Source organism: Pelophylax lessonae (genome assembly GCF_965119305.1).
Source record: "Pelophylax lessonae genome assembly, chromosome: 1".
Lineage (NCBI taxonomy): Eukaryota > Metazoa > Chordata > Amphibia > Anura > Ranidae > Pelophylax > Pelophylax lessonae.
In genome coordinates this window covers 376,943,725-376,962,662 of record NC_138768.1, presented here as the reverse complement: position 1 = coordinate 376,962,662, position 18,938 = coordinate 376,943,725, and the positions used below count along the sequence as shown (strand labels likewise).

The following is an 18,938-nucleotide window of genomic DNA, read 5'->3' as shown; positions in this document are numbered from 1 at the left end:
AAAAAAACTGGCTGATCCTGCCAGTTCCTGTGTCCCCCTCTGTGTACTGATTACGGTAATCATTGCTGCTGATCCATGATACCCTGGTCAGTTTACATGCCTCCGTCAGCCCACAGTCTTTCCCCCTCCCCTCTTTTGTTCCTTTTAGCTTAAGAGTTTGTGCGTGAGCCATCTCCTCCCCGCCTCTCCCCTCCCACTGCTATCGCTGAAAAATCACTAATCCAAAATCCTGGAAGCCCCTCTGTTACAGAAAGATATACTTGTGCAGTATCTGTTTTTTAAAAATTATGTAGCAATATACCTTATTTAGGTGCACCGCTGTGCGCTCACGTTACCTCCCGCTGCTCTCCTCCCGGCTGAAGTCAATGGGGAATTTCAGATCGGGGAAGGAGAGCGCCAGGAGGTCACGTGAGTGCCAAGGGTGCTCTGAAAAATGAAAAAGATATTTTGCTGCATAATTGTTAAAAAACAGTGTGCAGTGTATCTTTCTGTAACAGAGGGGATTCCAGGGTTTGTGATTAGTGACTTTACAGCCACTTTAATAGAGTAGGGGTTTAAATAGTAATCAGTTTGGTTTTTGCTTTTTCTGTCCTGTGGAACAGATTTTCTTTTACGTCCTATCCTGGAGATGGAAGTGAAAGAAATTTCTGTAAAGTTAAGGGAATTCCTATTATAGGCAATTGTCACAGAAACGGGTGTTTTTATTGAATGATCTCCCCTCATCTTCCGTTCTGATGAGAATTGAACACAGCAATAAAAACATGACAGTTTTTTTTATCCTTCTCTACTTTGTCCAAACATAAAATAAACATGTTGGCCATATATACATATACTTTTAATACTTGTGCATTTGTTATGCAGGTAAATGTGAGGACAGTGGGGTAATTGGCTCCTGCTGCTGTCACTTAATTTGCTGGGAGGAGGAAGCAGGGGTGTGGCTTGCTGGTGCTGTGTGTGTCTTAAAACACACACAGTGCTGGGCTAGAGTGCTCATGCCTAGGTCTGTTTAGCAGCTGTCTAGCTAAGGAGACTCTTGCAAACAGACAGGGGGACCAGCTGCTTAAGGATCGATAAAAATAGTGAGAACATCGATAATTTTAAAGAGAACCAATCATCATCTAATGCAAGCGTGGACCTCCTCCCATCATCATCTAATGCAAGCGTGGACCTCCTCTCCTTAAAAAAAAAAAAAAAAAAATTATATATATATATATATATATATATATATATATATATATATATATATATATATATATATATATATATATATTTAATATAAAATTAAGTAAACTGCCTAAACCTTGTAAAAATTCCCATACTACTCTTTTAGACTTTGTTCAACATGGATTTATGAAACCATTTATCATGTTTAGTCAACTCTGACTGGTTTGCAGAGTAGCATAAGTACTAGGGGTAGGCAACCCCATTTGTAGTGAAACCACAAATCCCATCATTCCTCTGAAACCATGCATGTGGCTGTCACTCTGGCAGGGCCTCTTAGAATTTGCAGTTTCATCAGGACTGGTGTGCCCAGGTTGCCCAACCCTGATATAGACAAACGGGCATGCACAAATTATCCAACCAACTAACATTCTCTTTTGGGGCAGGCACTTAAAACGCTTTGTGATTATAGTAAGGTATGTAAGAGGAACTATGTGTACTGTATATTGTGGTGGTTCTGGCTAATCATGAATGAGGTGTAGTAGTCATTGAGCAAGACATTCCAACCTGTAGACTTCCACAAAAACAAATTATAACAGACTCATCTGTTATGTGCATAACATGTAGACTGTGGCAAAACCTAGTTTATGTAGACAGGTTTTTTTTCTATAATAACTGATATCCTTATGTGGCTTATTTTGCATTTTTTGCAGTCTGTAGTTCATCCTTCCTTAGATAAAGTATTTGAAGCTCAACCTCAGAAACAAGAATCGATCCTTGAGGAAATGAAACAGATCCTTGTACCGCTCGCACAAAAGTAAGTTGTCATTTTGAGGTTGAGAGTATAAATACCTTTTTTTACACAGCGTTTTTTTTTTTCGATGTATTTATTTATTTGTAACTTCAGATTTATTGAATTGTAATTGAATTCAAGGTTACAACAAATTACTACAAATATTAGGACCTTTCCTAGTGGTTGTGTACCTGTGTGGGGAGCCCGAGATGACAAGGGTGGCCTAATTCATAAATCCAGTCAAAGCACCCCTGGAAATTAGGCCAGGACAATGGAAGAGCACAAGTGCCAGGATGTAGAGCTGCACGATTAATCTTAAAAAAAATCAGGATCTTTATTCAACCCCCTTACGATCTTAATCCAGCATTTCCACAATTCATTTAACAAGTGCAGAGCAGTTCTTTGCATACAGCTGTCAAGAAAAAAAAAAAAAAAAAGGCAGCCGGCAAAGTTTATTACAACATTGCTCAACGCTGAGAGTGTTAAAGAAACATTGTATCATTTGGTTCTATTAGAGATCAAAGGGATGCTCTTCAGTTTGCCAATGAGGTCAGTTTAACCACTTAAAGAGGTTGTAAACCTCGAGGGGGACAAAAAAATACCTTTCAGACAAAGGCATAATTAGCTAGTATACATTGCATACTAGCTCATTTATGAAATACTTTCCTTGGGATGAAGCTCTCCAGCGGCGCCCGCACATCGCTGAGACAGCTGACATCTTCCCGGTGTTTCCTCCAGGTTCGTGGGCTCTGGTGCTGTGAGTGGCTAGAGCCGAAATGATGTTGCTGAGCCGCCGTTTGCGGCACGGGCTCTGAAGGTGTGGCATGGGCTCTGAAGGTCGCGGTAAGCCGGACCTTCAGGGCGCATGCGCTGATGACGTCATCGGCTGAATGAACTCGGAATATCTCCTAAACTGTGCAAGGCTTATCTGTAGGTACAAATAAAGAAGACTTTACTTCCTCTTTAAAGACTAAGCCTTTTTCTGACACTTGTTGCTTACAAGTTAAAATATGTATTTTTTGCTAGAAAATTACTTAGAACTCAATAGATTGTATATATTTTTTAGCAGAGACCCTAGAGAATAAAATGGCGGTCATTGCAATATTTTATGTCACACTGTATTTGCGCAGCGGTCTTTCAGTTGCAATTTTTTTTGGGAAAAAATACCCTTCATTGAATTAAAAAAAAAAAACGTAAAGTTAGCCCAATTTATTTGTACAATGTGAAAGATGATGTTACGCCTAGAGCCATGACCTTTATTCTAAGCAAAAAAAAAAAAAATTGTGATTCTCATTTTATCCAGAATCGTGCAGCTCTAACTGGATGTCAGAAATTGTCATTGGGACTCACAGAAGCACTGGTATCTGATGTGTTGGTGTACAGGTGGTAATACACCAAGGAAACACCAAGGTTAGGTACAAGCTGGGGTCAGTAGCAGGGGAACAGTGAAGCACCAAATGCTTAGAATCGAAGTCAGGACAAGTAGAGTAAAGTACTAAATCAATTAGCAGAATCCCAGTCGGTGAAGTACAAAGTGGATAAGTAGAATCTTGGTCAGAAGTCTAGGCTCCAAGGACAGTAATGGAAGTGAACAGCAATCCTAAGCAGACAGGGGAAATCCTAATGCAGGTCAGGTGGAAGCTGGGTCAGCAGAAAAAGTCAGGCACAAGTTTAGAATCTGGGAATACAGCATTAAGTCTACGCAGAAGAACTTAAGTAACCCACTTTGTACCAATGTCTCTGGTGGAAGAACATGCATGTTTTACATGCTGTGATGCACATATGCGCAAAGTGGCTCATCTAGTTAGGCTTTTATACACAGAAACTTGTACACTCATGCTGATGTTTCAGCTGACACGATGTTCCTGACTCTTAGTTTGACAGTGGCTGTTTACAGTGTCTGTTTGCCAAATTAAGTAAATGTCTTGAGTTTCTACTTCATTTATGACCATTTCAGTGTAATTTCAAACAGTGATGTTTTGTGGGAATCACTGGAATAAAATAAAGTTGTGTACCTTGTATACTTACCTCGTGTAATTTAACATGGGGCATAAAGCCATATGTACTTCAGCATAGAACATAAATTTAAAAATTCCTTTTAACTGGCATCTTGACATTGTACAGTTCTGTACTTCATGTTCTTACTCATGTTATGCATTGTGTAGACTCTAGGGAAAGTATGACTGACAAGCTTGTGAATGGTACTCTCTAGTTTGTTATATACACAGAGTAAACCTAACATTAGATGCAGTGCTGGTCAGCCTTTTGACTGATTTCTCAGTTGTGTGGCATTTTGTAGAAAAGATCTGCTGTAAAAAATGTATGTTTAAAAAGTAGAGGAGATCATGCCAGGTTGCCAGCCAATTTAAAAATGATGCTTCAGGGTACAGCAAATACATATGGGCATTTTGTGCTATTAAATGTGAACGGAGCCTGATGTTAGTCTGTTGTGGGAATCCCTTTTTTTGGCGGAAGGAAAAAAAACAAAATAGCGTGTTATTTTTTTATTTGTAGACAAATACTATAGCTGTTGTAGATATCCGCAACATCTGCTGTTAGATTTGTATCAGATTGCATTAGCAATGCGCTGTACATAAATTCCAGATCTCGCTTTCTGCCACAATAATAGCTTCATTTAACTAGACCTCTGATGGTAAAGAATAGGCCAGCCTCCTGTTACATTTGGATCCTCCTTCAGTTAGATTTATTATTTTAAATACCACATGAAGTTTGTACTTTCCTCCTTTGAAATATTTTTAAATAGTGGTTTTGTTTTATATTCATATTTAGCTGTTTCTGTTTCAAGGCTGTTGTTTCACGTATGTCAATATGCCATTTGCCTTAAGAGATTGACCTCTTTCTTATTAATCTCTTCTAAACTGATTAGCTATGTGTCATATCTGAAGAAGATTGCCTTTGCAGTAGGAACCAACTGCAATAATTCCTGTGCACAATAGCTAGTTTTCAGATTGCAGGTCTATAGCCTGCATTTGCCAGGGTCATAGGAGTTAGAGATATATTTACAGGTTGCAGGACATCATACTTGTATTAAATGTGTATATATATTGCCATGCTTTAATCTATCATATCCTTAACACTCCAAGGCCAGATAATTTCACATATTTTAACATTTCTGTTTGAACCAAATTGAATTGAATTTAAATGAACCACTTCTGGACCTAAAAATTTTCCCCCTTAATGACAGGTCATTTTTAGCAATTCGGCACTGCGTTATTTTACCTGACATTTGCACAGTCGTGCGATGCTGTACCTGGATAAAATTGTTGTCCTTTTTTTTCCCCACAAATAGAGCTTTCTTTTGGTGGTATTTGATCACCTCTGCGGTTTTTGATTTTTTGTGCTATAAACAAAAAGAGCGACAATTCTGAAAAAAAAGAAATATTTTTCACTTTCTGCTATATAACATTCTCAATAAAAAAAAAAAATAAATGTTTTCATCATTTTAGGCCAATTTGTATTCTGCTACATATTTTTGGTAAAAAAAAAAAAAAAGTTTGCGCAAAAGTTATTGCGTCTGCAAACTAGTGGAAAGATTTATGTCATTTTTATTTATTATTTATTTTTTTTACTAGTAATGGTGGTGATCAGCGATTTTGACATTGCGGCGGACAGATCGGACACCTAACTGACATTTTTGACACACTTGGTGGGACCTGTGACATTACTACAGTAATCTTAGTTACTGTACTGGTGACACTGACAGGGAAGGGGTTAACACCAGGGGCGATTAAAGGGTTAAATGTATGTCTAGGGGATGTTTTCTAACTGGGGGGGATGCGGTTATGGAATCAACACAGGGACCTGTGTTCCTAAATAGGAGGAGCACAGGATCCCTGTGTTTATTGCTGACAGAACAACGGGCTGCTGTGTTTACAGCAGCAGACTGCCGTTCTGTCTCCACAGGGAGCGATCGCAGTCAGCTTCCCCGCTGGCGAATGGTGGCACGCTCCCCCACGATCGCTCCCACGAATCGAGGTACTGGTACGGCGTTTCGCAGGAACCTGCCGCCGTATATATCTGCGGCGGCTGTATGGTAAGTGGTTAAGTATTTTTTTATTAAACCACTTCAACACTGGCCACTTTCACCCCCTTCCTGCCCACTATACTATATATCTATATTAACGTACATGCAGTAAAAGCATTGTAGATAAAACCCAGAATGCCTGATTTCACACATTGCCTGTAACATATATTTTGTTATACACACACTATATTACCAGAAGTATTGGGACGCCTGCCTTTACATGCGCGTGAACTTTAATGGTATCCCAGTCTTAATCCGTAGGGTTCAGTACGGAGTTGGCCTTCCCTTTGCAGCTATAACTGCTTCAGCTCTTCTGGGAAGGCTGTCCACAAGGTTTAGGAGTGTGTCTGTGGGAATGTTTGACCATTCTTACAGAAGCGCATTTGTGAGTTCAGGCACTGATGTTGGAGAGAAGGCCTGGCTCGCAGTCTCTGCTCTAATTCATCCCAAAGGTGTTCTGTCAGGATGAGGACAAGACTCTGTGCATTCCAGTAAAGTTCCTCCACCCCAAACTCGCTCATCCTTGTCTTTATGGACCTTGCTTTGTGCACTGGTCAAAATCATTTGGTGGTGGGGGGGGGGGGGGGGGGTTGGGTTATGGTGTGGTGGTGTTTTTCAGGGGTTGGACTTGGCCTCTTAGTTCCAGTAAAGGGAACTCTTAAGGCACCAGCATACCAAGACATTTTGGATAATTTTATGCTCCCAACTTTGTGGGAACAGTTTGGGGATGGACCCTTTCCTGTTTCAACATGACTGTGCACCAGTGCACAAAACAAGGTCCATAAAGACATAGTCTGGAAGAACTTGACTGGCCTGCACAGAGTCCTGACCTCAACCCATTAGAACATCTTTGAGATGAATTAGAGTGGAGACTGCGAGCCTGACCTCACTAATGCACTTCTAGAAGAATGAAGAATGGTCAAACATTCCCATAGACACTCCTAAACCTTGTGGACAGCCTTCCGAGAAGAGTTGAAGCTGTTATAGCTGCAAACGGTGGGCCAACTCAATATAGTAATAGTATAGTAATCTAGTGCGTGTATATATGTATGTGTGTGTATATATATATATATATATATATATATATATATATATATATATATATATATATATATATATATATACTTTTTGTTTTACATAATGTGACTGTTTTCGTGTTCCAAATATCATTCTGTATATTGTGTGCATTTTATAAAAGTCTCTACTGAGCTTAGATTTAATTTGTATGAGCACTGCACTTATTGTGTATTATGTAAATCTTATGTGATCTGCTTATAAAAAAAAAATGGAGCATCATGAAGTGGGCAGGGTTATATGGGTACACTGGGTGGCTTTTGCCAGTGTTTAAATCACCTGTAGGTTGTGCTATATAACCCATAGTCTAAGAATCAATCAATGCCTGTGTCCTGTACTGTAAACCAACATAATTTACAGGTACGCATTGCAGAATTACTATTTTTCTAACTTCATTTGTCAGGCATGTTCAGGGCTTAAACAGTATGCGGTTTTCTGTCTCTGTGCTGCAAATGGCTTGTAAATGAATATATCACTACAATTGGCAGGAACACAAGTTAGCTGTGTTTGGGAAAACTGAGGAACATATCACCAATGCATAACATTCCTTCCCTCATCACATTTGTCAGATGCAGAAAACCCAAGAGGTATTTGCATAGTGGAAGCAAGAATTGTAGGACAGAGGAGTCCACAGTTAAAGAGTAACACACCTGGTAAATAAAGGGTGGTGGCTTTAATCCCTGGCAACAAAGTGGAGAGCCAGACCACGTGATGTGGACGTTGATGCCTAGCATTGTCATTCATGGAAAAAATCCTGCCAAAAAGGGTAGCAATACATTCTAGTTCCTTCCCATTCTGTAAAAAAGAAAAAAAAAACACTGGCATGATTTGCAGCTTCATACATACCTGTTTAATAGAGCTGCACGATTAATCGTATGAAAATCGCGATCTCGATTCACCCCCCCTGACGATCTAAACCTGACATATTCTCGATTCTTTGCATAGCTAAGGGAGCAGAGAAAACAGCTGTGGAAAACTCCCAGTAACTATAAACAAAATTATTACATTGTATCTTTCCTCCTGCAAACGCCTATCAGCATTAAGGCTACATTCACACCTGAGCGTAGCGTTTTTCGCGCGTTTTTTACCGCGATTTTTGCGGCGTTTTTTACCGCGATTTTTGTGCAGGCGTTTTTAGATTGAATAGAGATCAATGGAAAACGCCTGTAATCTGCCCAAAAAGAAGCTCATGTACTTTTTTGAGCGTTGGGCGTTTTGTATACAGCGTCAAAACGCTCAAATGTGAACAGGGGCCTTTGAAATGAATAGGATTTGTCTTGTTGGGCGTTTTGAGAGCTGATCCTAGAGCAGAAAAACGCCCCAAAAACGCCCCAAAACGCCTAGATGTGAACGGAGCCTTAGTCTCCCAGTAAATATAAACAAAATGATTACATTTGTATCTTTTCCTTCCCTCTGCCAGGGAGAAAGGAAGTTTACCTCTTAAAGACTAGACCTTTCTCTGACACTTAGGGGTGATGGCGCTGCCTATATAATTTAGATATAATAAAAATGTAATAAGCTGTGATGCAAAGTGCCTTAAGCTAAAAACAATAATGTGTAATATTCAAACAATAATATATTCCATAAAAACTTCAATTAAGTGCAAGTGCAAGGTATAAAAGTGCCTGCAGAAAGATTGGAAAGTGACTGGTGCAATAATTGTATGAGCAATAAATAATATTTAACATGCAATATTAATGTGCTAAAAAATATGGTGCTATATAAAGTGAGCTGTTCCACTCATACCACGTGTTGATATGGGGAATAAAAAAGTGCCAACAGAGCAAAAATAGAAAAAAGTTATTATTTTAAAAAAATACAGCTTGCAATGTCCAATAAGGAAAGATCCAGTAGAAAAGTCTATATCATGTGCGGTGACTTCAAAGGCAATAAAGGTGACAGCACTCGGAACAAACCGACACTCAGGTGAAAAGGTGACCCCGTGGTGGGTGGTAAGGTGCTGGGATTCCTTTGATAAAATTGCACACTTACCAGAGACACCCACCCCACACAGGGGTATAGAGTGGGTGTATTTATGGGTCTGGCAACCTAGCGGTATCCTCCTATCCCTGGGTGGAGGGCGTGTGCCGAGGATCAGGCTGGTCCTGGTGTGGATGTACCCTAGGATGGTCCCCTGTGTGCCTTCCTGCCTAGGTATGTTCCGAGGGATCCACTCAGCTCCACTCCCGATATTTAAACCTGTTTCTCCTGATCCTCATTCCTCATGTCTGCCCATATAAAATTGCACACTTACCAGAGACACCCACCCCACACAGGGGTATAGAGCGGGTGTATTTATGGGTCTGGCAACCTAGCGGTATCCTCCTATCCCTGGGTGGAGGGCGTGTGCCGAGGATCAGGCTGGTCCTGGTGTGGATGTACCCTAGGATGGTCCCCTGTGTGCCTTCCTGCCTAGGTATGTTCCGAGGGATCCACTCAGCTCCACTCCCGATATTTAAACCTGTTTCTCCTGATCCTCATTCCTCATGTCTGCGTATAAAATTGCACACTTACCAGAGACACCCACCCCACACAGGGGTATAGAGCGGGTGTATTTATGGGTCTGGCAACCTAGCGGTATCCTCCTATCCCTGGGTGGAGGGCGTGTGCCGAGGATCAGGCTGGTCCTGGTGTGGATGTACCCTAGGATGGTCCCCTGTGTGCCTTCCTGCCTAGGTATGTTCCGAGGGATCCACTCAGCTCCACTCCCGATATTTAAACCTGTTTCTCCTGATCCTCATTCCTCATGTCTGCCATCAAATTAATAAACTTTAATGAATAAAAAAAAAAAACGTAACAGTAAAGTTATCCCAATTTTTTTTTGTTACACAGAGAATCGTGAGAGAATCGTGATCTTTATTCCAAGCTAAAAAATCGTGATTCTCATTTTGGCCAGAATCGTGCAGCTCTACTGTTTAACTATATCCACCATTGTCCTCAGATTTCGATGCAAGCAAAGTAAACATACATCTAACTTGGTCCTAATTTTAGCAATGCCTTAGTTGCTGGTTAAAATAAAGAGCTTAATTTGTTTTGCAATGTCCATTTCACTTCATTTTTTGCTGTAATAAAAGATGAAATATATTGTTGGCTTCTTTGCAAAGTTGCTGCCTGGAGCATACATTATCTAGAACTGCAGCTATAACATATTATCCACTGTCTTTTTTTAATCTATTTTTTTGTTAGCAGTATGAGACTGCCCAATATGCAATTTGGGGTCTATCTGCATTGAACCCTAGTTGACTGTATTTAAACTTGAATCAACAAACAAGAAACAATACTAATTTTCACATTTACTCATGCGTTAAGATAATCATCCACCTACAAGCAGTTGCATACAGTAGTGCATTTTCCCAGTCTATTCCTATCTATGCGTTTTCTAAAAGAAACCCTTTTAGAACTTTTCCCTTTGGAACATAGGCTATAAAAATCTCATGTCCTGTATTCATGGCATACATATGCTTCTCTTGCTGGTTTCACTGGATAGCTCTGATGCAGCTCTTGGACAGTCCCGAAAGGTTAATAAAGTGTCTCACAAGTCTTCTGTAATTTTGGTTGACTTCTAATTGTGCTTTTGTTCGTTGTTTGCTTTCTGAGAAATGGTTTGTAGTAGCTTTGAAATTAGGTCACTAATATTAACTTCTATTTCTGTTCCCAGGGAGTCTGTAATCAAGCATTCTTTGGTGCATAAAGTTTTCCTGGACTTTTTTTGCAATTCAACCCCAAAAATAAGATCGGTACGTAAATACTTATGACATTTTAGTAATCTGATTTGATCTTGTTTTATGCCTTCTTTCAGATGTCCTACAATTAATAGTTTTATGCTTTTGTTATAGGATATCATTTTACCTGGGTTTCAGTAGGAAAAAAATGGGGAAAATACAAATGGAAAATTTCAGTTACAGGCACGAGCCATTGATGCATAATATTCTGAAAGGTTCCATGAAGTAGAGTATTAAATGCTCTGTTTTAAAGAAACCCTGTAGGTATAGTAAGAATATAAAAAAGCCCATACAGTATACCTGGCAGAGCCCTATGGCGTGTTTGCCCATGTGCGGACATGCCGTGGGCTCTGCCAGGTAACTAGCAGAGACCCTGCACCATTTCTGTGCATATGTGAGATGCACGCAAACTGGCTCCTAGGATGCGTGACGTTGAATGTAGGGGGCAGTTCTTAGGATTGCATGCATAGAAATGACGCGAGGTAGTAACCCTTTGCATGTTTGGGCATGCAAGTTTGGATATGTCCATCGTTGCTTAGGCGAGGATTGAAGATGCATTTTTTTTTTTTTTCTTACATTTTTACTTCAAAATTTTTTTTTATGGTCAGGCCTAAAGAAAATAAAAATGAAAAAAACATTTTCTCGTTCATCCACCGACATCGCTCCATAAATTATAACTACTGGGTTATATTGCCTCCTCCTGGAGATGGACTAGGCAGAACAAAAACACCTGGGTACGCCCATGGGTCATCCTCAGCTTGGTATATACCCCCCGACCCAGAGGGACTGTCACATCCTTAAAAATCCCTCAGTGAGCTGGGCTTCCCCTACTCCCTTTTACCCCTCTCTGGACCTGGAGTCTGGTGGGGGTCCCAGGGCAGAGGATGCAGCAGAGACCCCTGGGGTCTACTCTGCTATCCCCACTCTGTAAAGGCCCTGGGATAGTGTATGTCCTGCCCAGGTAGTCTGGAGGGGTCCCAGTGTAGGAGATCCCCTAGGTGCATGCCCCAATGTTTGCAGTGCTGGTATAATGCAGGGGGTTCCCAGTGCAGAGTGCACAGCAGAGTCTCCCCTAATGTATGTCCTACCTTCAGGAGGGAGTCTCCTTGCAGAGGGTGCAGCCGGCTGGTCTCCGGTTGGCAAGCCATGTTTGTGTAACCCGATGATGTCACGGGGGCCATTTTCCCTTAGTGTGGCTGGTCTCCGGTTGGCGGCCATGTTTGTGTAGCCCGATTATGTCACTGGCGCCATTTTCCCTTAGTCCGGGAGATGCTGGAGACGACTGAAGCCTCGTTTCCTGTGCTTGGGACATATGAACAGGGATGACGTCCATGGTGATGCTGGATACGAATTCTCGGCGCTCCTCCAATCAGGTAGGGTGAGTCATTGGGGGTCCCTGTTATCGCTCTCTCTGTTGATAGGTACCCTGAGCCTTGGGGGGGAACCTTTAGTGGTGCCAAAAGATTGTTTTTGTCCTGCAAGGTCTTCCTTTCCTAATGGAGCCTCATGGTTGCACTGACGGTGGTCCTGCAGTCCATAGTGTCCCGGGTGGAAGTGGCCTGTGGGTAAAGGCCCAGGAGGAAGCGTCCCCCGCCTTTCCCTGCTCAGTCGGTCTCATCTGATTCTGAGCCTGATGCCGCCGTGGATGCAGCCCGTCCAGGGGGGCCTAATATCACACACCCAGATCCATCCTATAGCGAGGATGATTCCTCCATGGTCGCAGCAGCGAATTAAAAAGGTAGACACACTTATCACTGCAGTGCGTGAGACTTTTAAAAATGGAGGATGCGGCTGATGTAGCCACAGATGTAGCGGTGTCATTTGGTACGCATAGGTCATCTCGCACTTCAAAGGTGTTTCCTTATGTGCCTTATTTTGACAGGTTTTCCTGTAAGGAATGGGAACAGCCAAAATTGCCCTTTGTGGTCCCCAAACGTTTTGCTGTACGTTACCCTTTTGAGGAGTCACTTTTAACAAAAGTTGACTAGTCCACCAGTGGTGGACCCTCCCGTTTCCAGATGGAACAAAGCTACCATGCCTGATCCCTGTAGAGGAATCCCCATCCTTTAAGGACCCGGGTAACAAGAAAGCGGAGGCTGTGACACGCAGCCTGTTTGCTAAGGCTGGTTCGACATTGCAGCCAGTGTTTGCCTCAGTCCTCGTGTCTCAGACCCTAAGGCTGCATTCACATGTCAGCGTTTGGATCGCGGGCAGAACCGCCGCGGTTCCGCCCGCGATCCGGAGATTATTGCAAATCGCGGGACGCCTAGCGTTGCCCGTTGATTTGCAATAGCCCCCCAAACGCCGAGCGATGTTGCCGCGATTTCCGCCTGCCGAATCGCAGCAACATCGCGCAAACAAAATTGCGGGACGCAATACGCTCCAAAGAAGCTCTTGTACTTCTTTGGAGCGTATTGCATCCTGCGATTTTGTTTGCGCGATGTTGCCGCAATTCGGCAGGCGGAAATCGCGGCAACATCGCTCGGCGTTTGGGGGGCTATTGCAAATCAACGGGCAACGCTAGGCGTCCCGCGATTTGCAATAAATCTCCGGATCGCGGGCGGAACCGCGGCGGTTCTGCCCGCGATCCATACGCTCACATGTGAACGGAGCCTAACTGAATGGGCCAAGCTTTTGCACCAGGGCCTGGGGTGTGAGCAGGTCCCCGCTGCTTATGTTGATTTAACGGACCAGTTGGTCCATGGGCTGCAGTTTATTTGTGATGCAGCTTTGGATACAGCTCCTGTGCTGTCCAAACTTTGTTTCAGCGGTGGTGTGGCTTAAGAATTGGTCCGCAGACCAAGCCTCTAAGAAAGCTCTCATTGATCTGCCCTTTCAAGGCGATCGCCTGTTTGGGGCTACCCTGGATGACATCATTAAGGGTATCACTGGGGGGAAGAGTACCTTTCTGCCATAGTCTAGGAAAGGGAAGGAACCTCGTCGCAAACGTGGGGCCCTCCTTCTCAGCACTAAGAAAATTATTTTGTCCTTCTGGGAAGGAGAACAGGGGAAATCAATCTTTAAAATCTTCCCCTGGAGGTTCCAAGTATCCTTGGTCTGGTAAGCCTAGAGCTAGCTTCTCCGGACCTGCTGACAAGACCCCTTCAGTATGAAGGTCTGCCCTCACCCATTATTGGGGTGGGGGGTCATCTTTGCTGCTTTCTGACCTTGTGGACCTCCTTCATGAGCATCAAGGGGATCCACAAAATTATTATTTTGGGGGTACCTAGAAAGGGGGACAAAGCTTGTCTTTTTCAGGTTTTTTAGGCCCTGAGTCTCCTTGTGCAGATTTAAGTCCTGCAAAGGTTCAGGTGATGTCCGAACTACATAAGGTCCCCCCTATCCTGGTCCAGGGAATTGATTTACCTAGGTCTGATTCTAATTCTAAACAGGGTGGTCCTTCCTCTGGATAAACTTCAGGAACCACAGGCCGTGATTCACGGGCTACTGTCACACAGATGGTTCTCTCTCCCATTTTGCATACAGATTCTGAGTCTGGCAGTATCCACCTTCAAGACAGTTCTGTTTGCACAGTTCTACATGCAGCTCCTTTAGCAGGTTCGGCTCAACAGGAGAATAACTAGGTCCGTGGTGAGATCACTGGTTCCTTTGGCAGACACCACAGGCGTCAAAGGTCCCCGATAAGGCCAGTATCATTCTCGGCTCAGGCTTCTTCTGCAATTCCTGCAAGGAATCAAGGGTGAAGATCTTCCAATCAGCCTGGTGGCCATAAACATCCCTTCGGGGCTCCTTCTCAGAGAAGACCAGTTGTCCCAAAGGCTCATCTACAATCCTGCTTTACAGTCTCTGGTTTTAATGGCTTAGTTAGTGAAAGCCAGGTACTGAGGGATAGAGGTCTGACTGGATCAGTGAACCCAAATATGGTGAAGGCGAGGAAGTCGTCTTCCAGCCAGATATACCATCGTACGTGGAAAGCGTACATTTGTGTGACTTGATTGATGATCATCTTCGATCATTTTCTGTTCGGATCTTAACCTTTCTTCAACAGGGCGTTGATCAGAAGTTTTCCTTGAGTACCATCAAGGGCCAGGTGTCTGCCCTGGCAATCTTCTTTCAGTGACCCCTAGCCACGTTCTCTTTACTTCACACCTTCACTCAGGGGGTTCGACGTGTGGCTCCACCTGTACGGTCTCTTTTTGCTGCCATGGGATTTAAATTTAGTACTTTTGGTTCTCCAGAAGCCTCCATTTGAGAAAATTCTAGAGATTCCCTTGCCTACGTTATCCCAAAGGGTGACATTCTTGGTGGCTATTACCTCAGCCCGCAGGGTTTCAGAATTGGCGGCATTATCCTGTTGCAGTCCCTATTTAGTGGTCCATAGGGATAAAGTGGTTCTTTGTCCCTGTCCATCATTCCTGCCCGAAGTTGTCTCTGACTTCCATTTGAATGAGGACATTGTGTAGCTTTTCTTGTGTCCCAAGCTGGCTCATCCCAAGGAAGTTTGTTTGCATACCTTGTATGTGGTTCATGCGATTCGGGTGTATCTAGCAGCTACTGAGTCCTTTCAGAGGTCAGACTCGCTTTTTGTGGTTACGGACAGACCTAGAAAAGGGCTGGCCACTTCTTCGGCTACCATCTCCAGATGGATCAGACAGACAGTGACTCAAGCCTATTCCATTAAAGGTCAGGTTCCACCTTTCCCTGTCACGGCGCATTCTACTCGGGCGCTGAGTGCCTCTTGGGCCTTCTGTCATCCGGCAATAATATTGCAAGTTTGCAAGGCAGCCACTTGGTCGTCAGTGCATACCTTCACAAAATTCTATAAGGTAGATACTTTGGCATCTGTAGATGGTTCTTTTGGCCACAAGGTTTTGCAGGCTGCTGATTAGGGGGGTTGTTCCCTCTTGAGGGGTGTTTTTCTGTAAACTTTTTTTTTTCCAGACAAGGGTCCTGTGTCCTGGTTAAGGGCTTTTATGGGCTTTGGGTTATTTTCCCCACCCCTCATTTTCCTTTTGGCACTGTTTTTGGACGTCCCACTAGTTATGATTTATGGAGCGCTGTGTCTGTCTGAACAAAAGAGAAAATGGGATTTGTGTTCTTACCGTAAAATCCATTTTTCTGAGTTCATCAACGGACACAGCACCCACCCTGCTATGGGGTTCTAATACTTCTAATACTGCTTGCTACTAAACTGATTACCTAGAGGAGGGGGTTATATACCAAGCTGAGGACAGCCCATGGGTGTAGCCAGGTGTTTTTTGTTCTGCCTAGTTCTACTCCTGGAGGAGGCAATATACGCAGTAGTTATGATTTCTGGAGTTATTGTCCGTCGAACTCAGAGAAATGAATTTTATTGTAAGCACAAAAATCCTTTTTTACCTTACTAAAAAAAAGGTACATATTGTAAATGCATATGACGCCATATCCAGCCAGCATTTTACATGTTGTTGTTGTTTGTTTGTTTTTTTTTGTTTTTTTTTTGTTTTTTTTTTACATTTGTTGAAAAGAGTTGTTTACAGGGATCAGTAGCTCAAGGAAAAATTTACAGAACTGAATAATTTGTAGCAATGACTCCCCCCCCATGTGTCAGGTGGCATATATGAAATTTCAGTGAGAAAGATTCTGTCTCTTTATCTAACTTTGCAATGTTGTGTAATCTTAGGAAATGATTGAAGCTATCAGAGAAGCTGTGATGTACATGATCCATACACACGATGGTGCCAGAGTGGGAATGCACTGCATATGGCATGGAACGCCTAAGGTATGGTTTAGGAAGTTATTATATTCTTAAAATTTTTCACAAAATATATTTTTATTGGGCTGTCCCTAAACAAGAGCCACCCAGTTTTTTACAGTCAGGAATTTAGTTAAAATTACATTTAACAGCAGTTCAGCAAGTTTAATGACTGTGTTACTTAAGGTGATATTAAACACAAAGCCAAAAATGTAATCTATTTCAGCTTAGGAATTGCTAGATGTGGTGGCTGCATTTGTTTTCTTTTTTCAAGGCTTGCTTCCCTAGTTTTTCCTTTATTTTTACTTGATGATCTGGCCAGTAACACACCTCTTCTATTCCAGTGCCCCCTCTCAGGATGAGGGATCACAGTGGCACCTGACGACAGCAGCATTGTGATTCTGGGTGGGAGGGGAATGTTTGATGTACTAGCAGATTTAAATACACTAACAAATTAAAAATGAACTCCAGTCAACACTGAAGTTACAGTAACAGTTTTTTTTTTTGTTATAAAGGTTTTACATAAAAGCTGATCATTATAAGCACCGCTTTAGTGTTAAATGATTTGTCTTCACACTCTTAACTGCTACACCTGCAGAATAACTTCTGTTGAAAAACAAACTTACTGGCTGACTCACCAGCTGAAAATAAAGAAAAGAAAGCTTAAAAAGGATACTAATACAGCCATTATATCTAAGAATTGGTAAATTGTAATATAATGTTTGATTTTGGGTTTAATACTGCTTTAAAGTTATTGTAACCCTAAAAATAAAAAAATAAATGATCCTGATCCTTTAAAGCATGATACACAGCATAGTGCTTGTTCTGTGTCATTTGTCCCTCTCCGTTTTAAAAAAAACCTGGTTGATCCTGCCTGTTCCTGTGTTTCCCTTAGTGTGCTGACCACAATTATCATGGCTGCTGATCCATGATTACCGTGGTCAGGTTACATGCCTCCGTCAGCCCATTTCTCTCCCTCTCTGCTTGTTTGCATGGGAGTCAGGAGATTACAGGATTTATCAGTAGTAATGTTACACTTTTACATGATATGTGCAGTAACTACAATACCTTAGGTACCTAAGGTAAATACCTTTTTTAAAGCGCTGCTGGGCGCTCACATGACTTCCCGCCAAATCTCTTCCTCTCCTCCTGGCTGACGTCAGTGGGGAATCTTGGCCCCTCCCACTGTAGTGCTCGGAGCGGGGAAGGAGAGAGCCGTCAGGTCATGTGAGCGCTCAGCTGCGCTTTAAATAAGGTATTTTGCTCAATAATTTAAAAAAAAAAAAAAAAAAACAGTTACTGCACATTATATCATCCTGTAAGGGAGGAGATTACAGGATTTGTCAGTAGTGACTTTACAACCACTTGGGCTGGCTGAACTTGTTTAGTGTATATGCTACTTTACTTCCTCCGTCCAGGCAGCCCAGGTGCAACATGCAGTTTGTCATATACATAAATGGCTGTGTGCTTCTGTACTTGTGTATATGGCGGTGCTATTATTAACGTGAGTAGAGTATACTGACACATACAAAATAAAGGAAATTGTCTACTTTAGCATATGCCCATTCTCTGTACTCGTGTCTGCGATAACACTGCAGCATACACGAGTACAGCAGCACACAGTCTTTTATGTTAATGACAGACTGTACCCAAAAAAAGACCTTAAACATGCAATTTCTTATTGGCTGTCAGTCTGTAATTGAAATATCAGGAGTAAGGCCTCATGCACTGAAGACGTTTATTTAACTCTTCTAGAAGCCAGCAACGTTTTAACAAAAAAAATGCCTGACGCTTGTAAAGGAGCTAAAGCTTTAGGCCCCACGCACACAGGACGTTTTTGCAGCTGCTGTTAGCAGCATCAGACATTTTTTTTTTATGGGGTACAATGTACCCCATACCCATTCACATAGGGAGGGGGTCCGGGACCTGGGGGACCCCCTTGTTAAAGGGGGCTCCCAGATTCTGATAAGCCCCCTGCCCGCAGACCCCCACAACCACCGGTCAGGGTTGTCGGGAAGAGGCCCTTGTCCTCATCAACATGGGGGCAAGGTGCTTTGGGGTGGGGGGGTGCAGAGCCATTAGAGATTAACTGCGGCCATTTTCTTGTAGTCTGAGTGCAGTGTTATGCTGCGGGGTCTCTAGTGTCAGTGTCGGCGATTCCTCTTCCTTTTCCATTGCACTGTGGCACGCTGTTTGTCGCTCTCCAGGTCTGGGGTGGTGAGTCCCTGGGGGTATACGATCCTTCCTCTGCTATACAGTGCCACAGGTGCGCTGATTCTTGTGGTGCTCCAGCAGTGGGGGGGGGGGTCCCCTTTTTTGAAAAAAGAAAGAAGAACTCTTTCATGCATGGCGCTGCTCCGATTAACCCCTTTTTGGCAATGGAGCTTCTGGAGCGTGTATCACCACTTGACCTGCTCCTGGAAGCTGCGGGACCCTCTGGGTTTCAGT

General features: G+C 42.8%; 1 protein-coding gene across 1 annotated transcript in view; it reads left to right on the top strand.

The window, feature by feature from the left end:
* PUM3 (pumilio RNA binding family member 3) overlaps positions 1-18,938 on the top strand; it is a 130,812-nt gene that overhangs the window by 34,288 nt on the left and 77,586 nt on the right. The window contains exons 8-10 of the mRNA XM_082244197.1: positions 1,875-1,978; positions 10,732-10,810; positions 16,419-16,517. Coding sequence (XP_082100323.1) covers positions 1,875-1,978; positions 10,732-10,810; positions 16,419-16,517 — 282 coding nt within the window. The remainder of the gene's footprint in view (positions 1-1,874; positions 1,979-10,731; positions 10,811-16,418; positions 16,518-18,938) is intronic.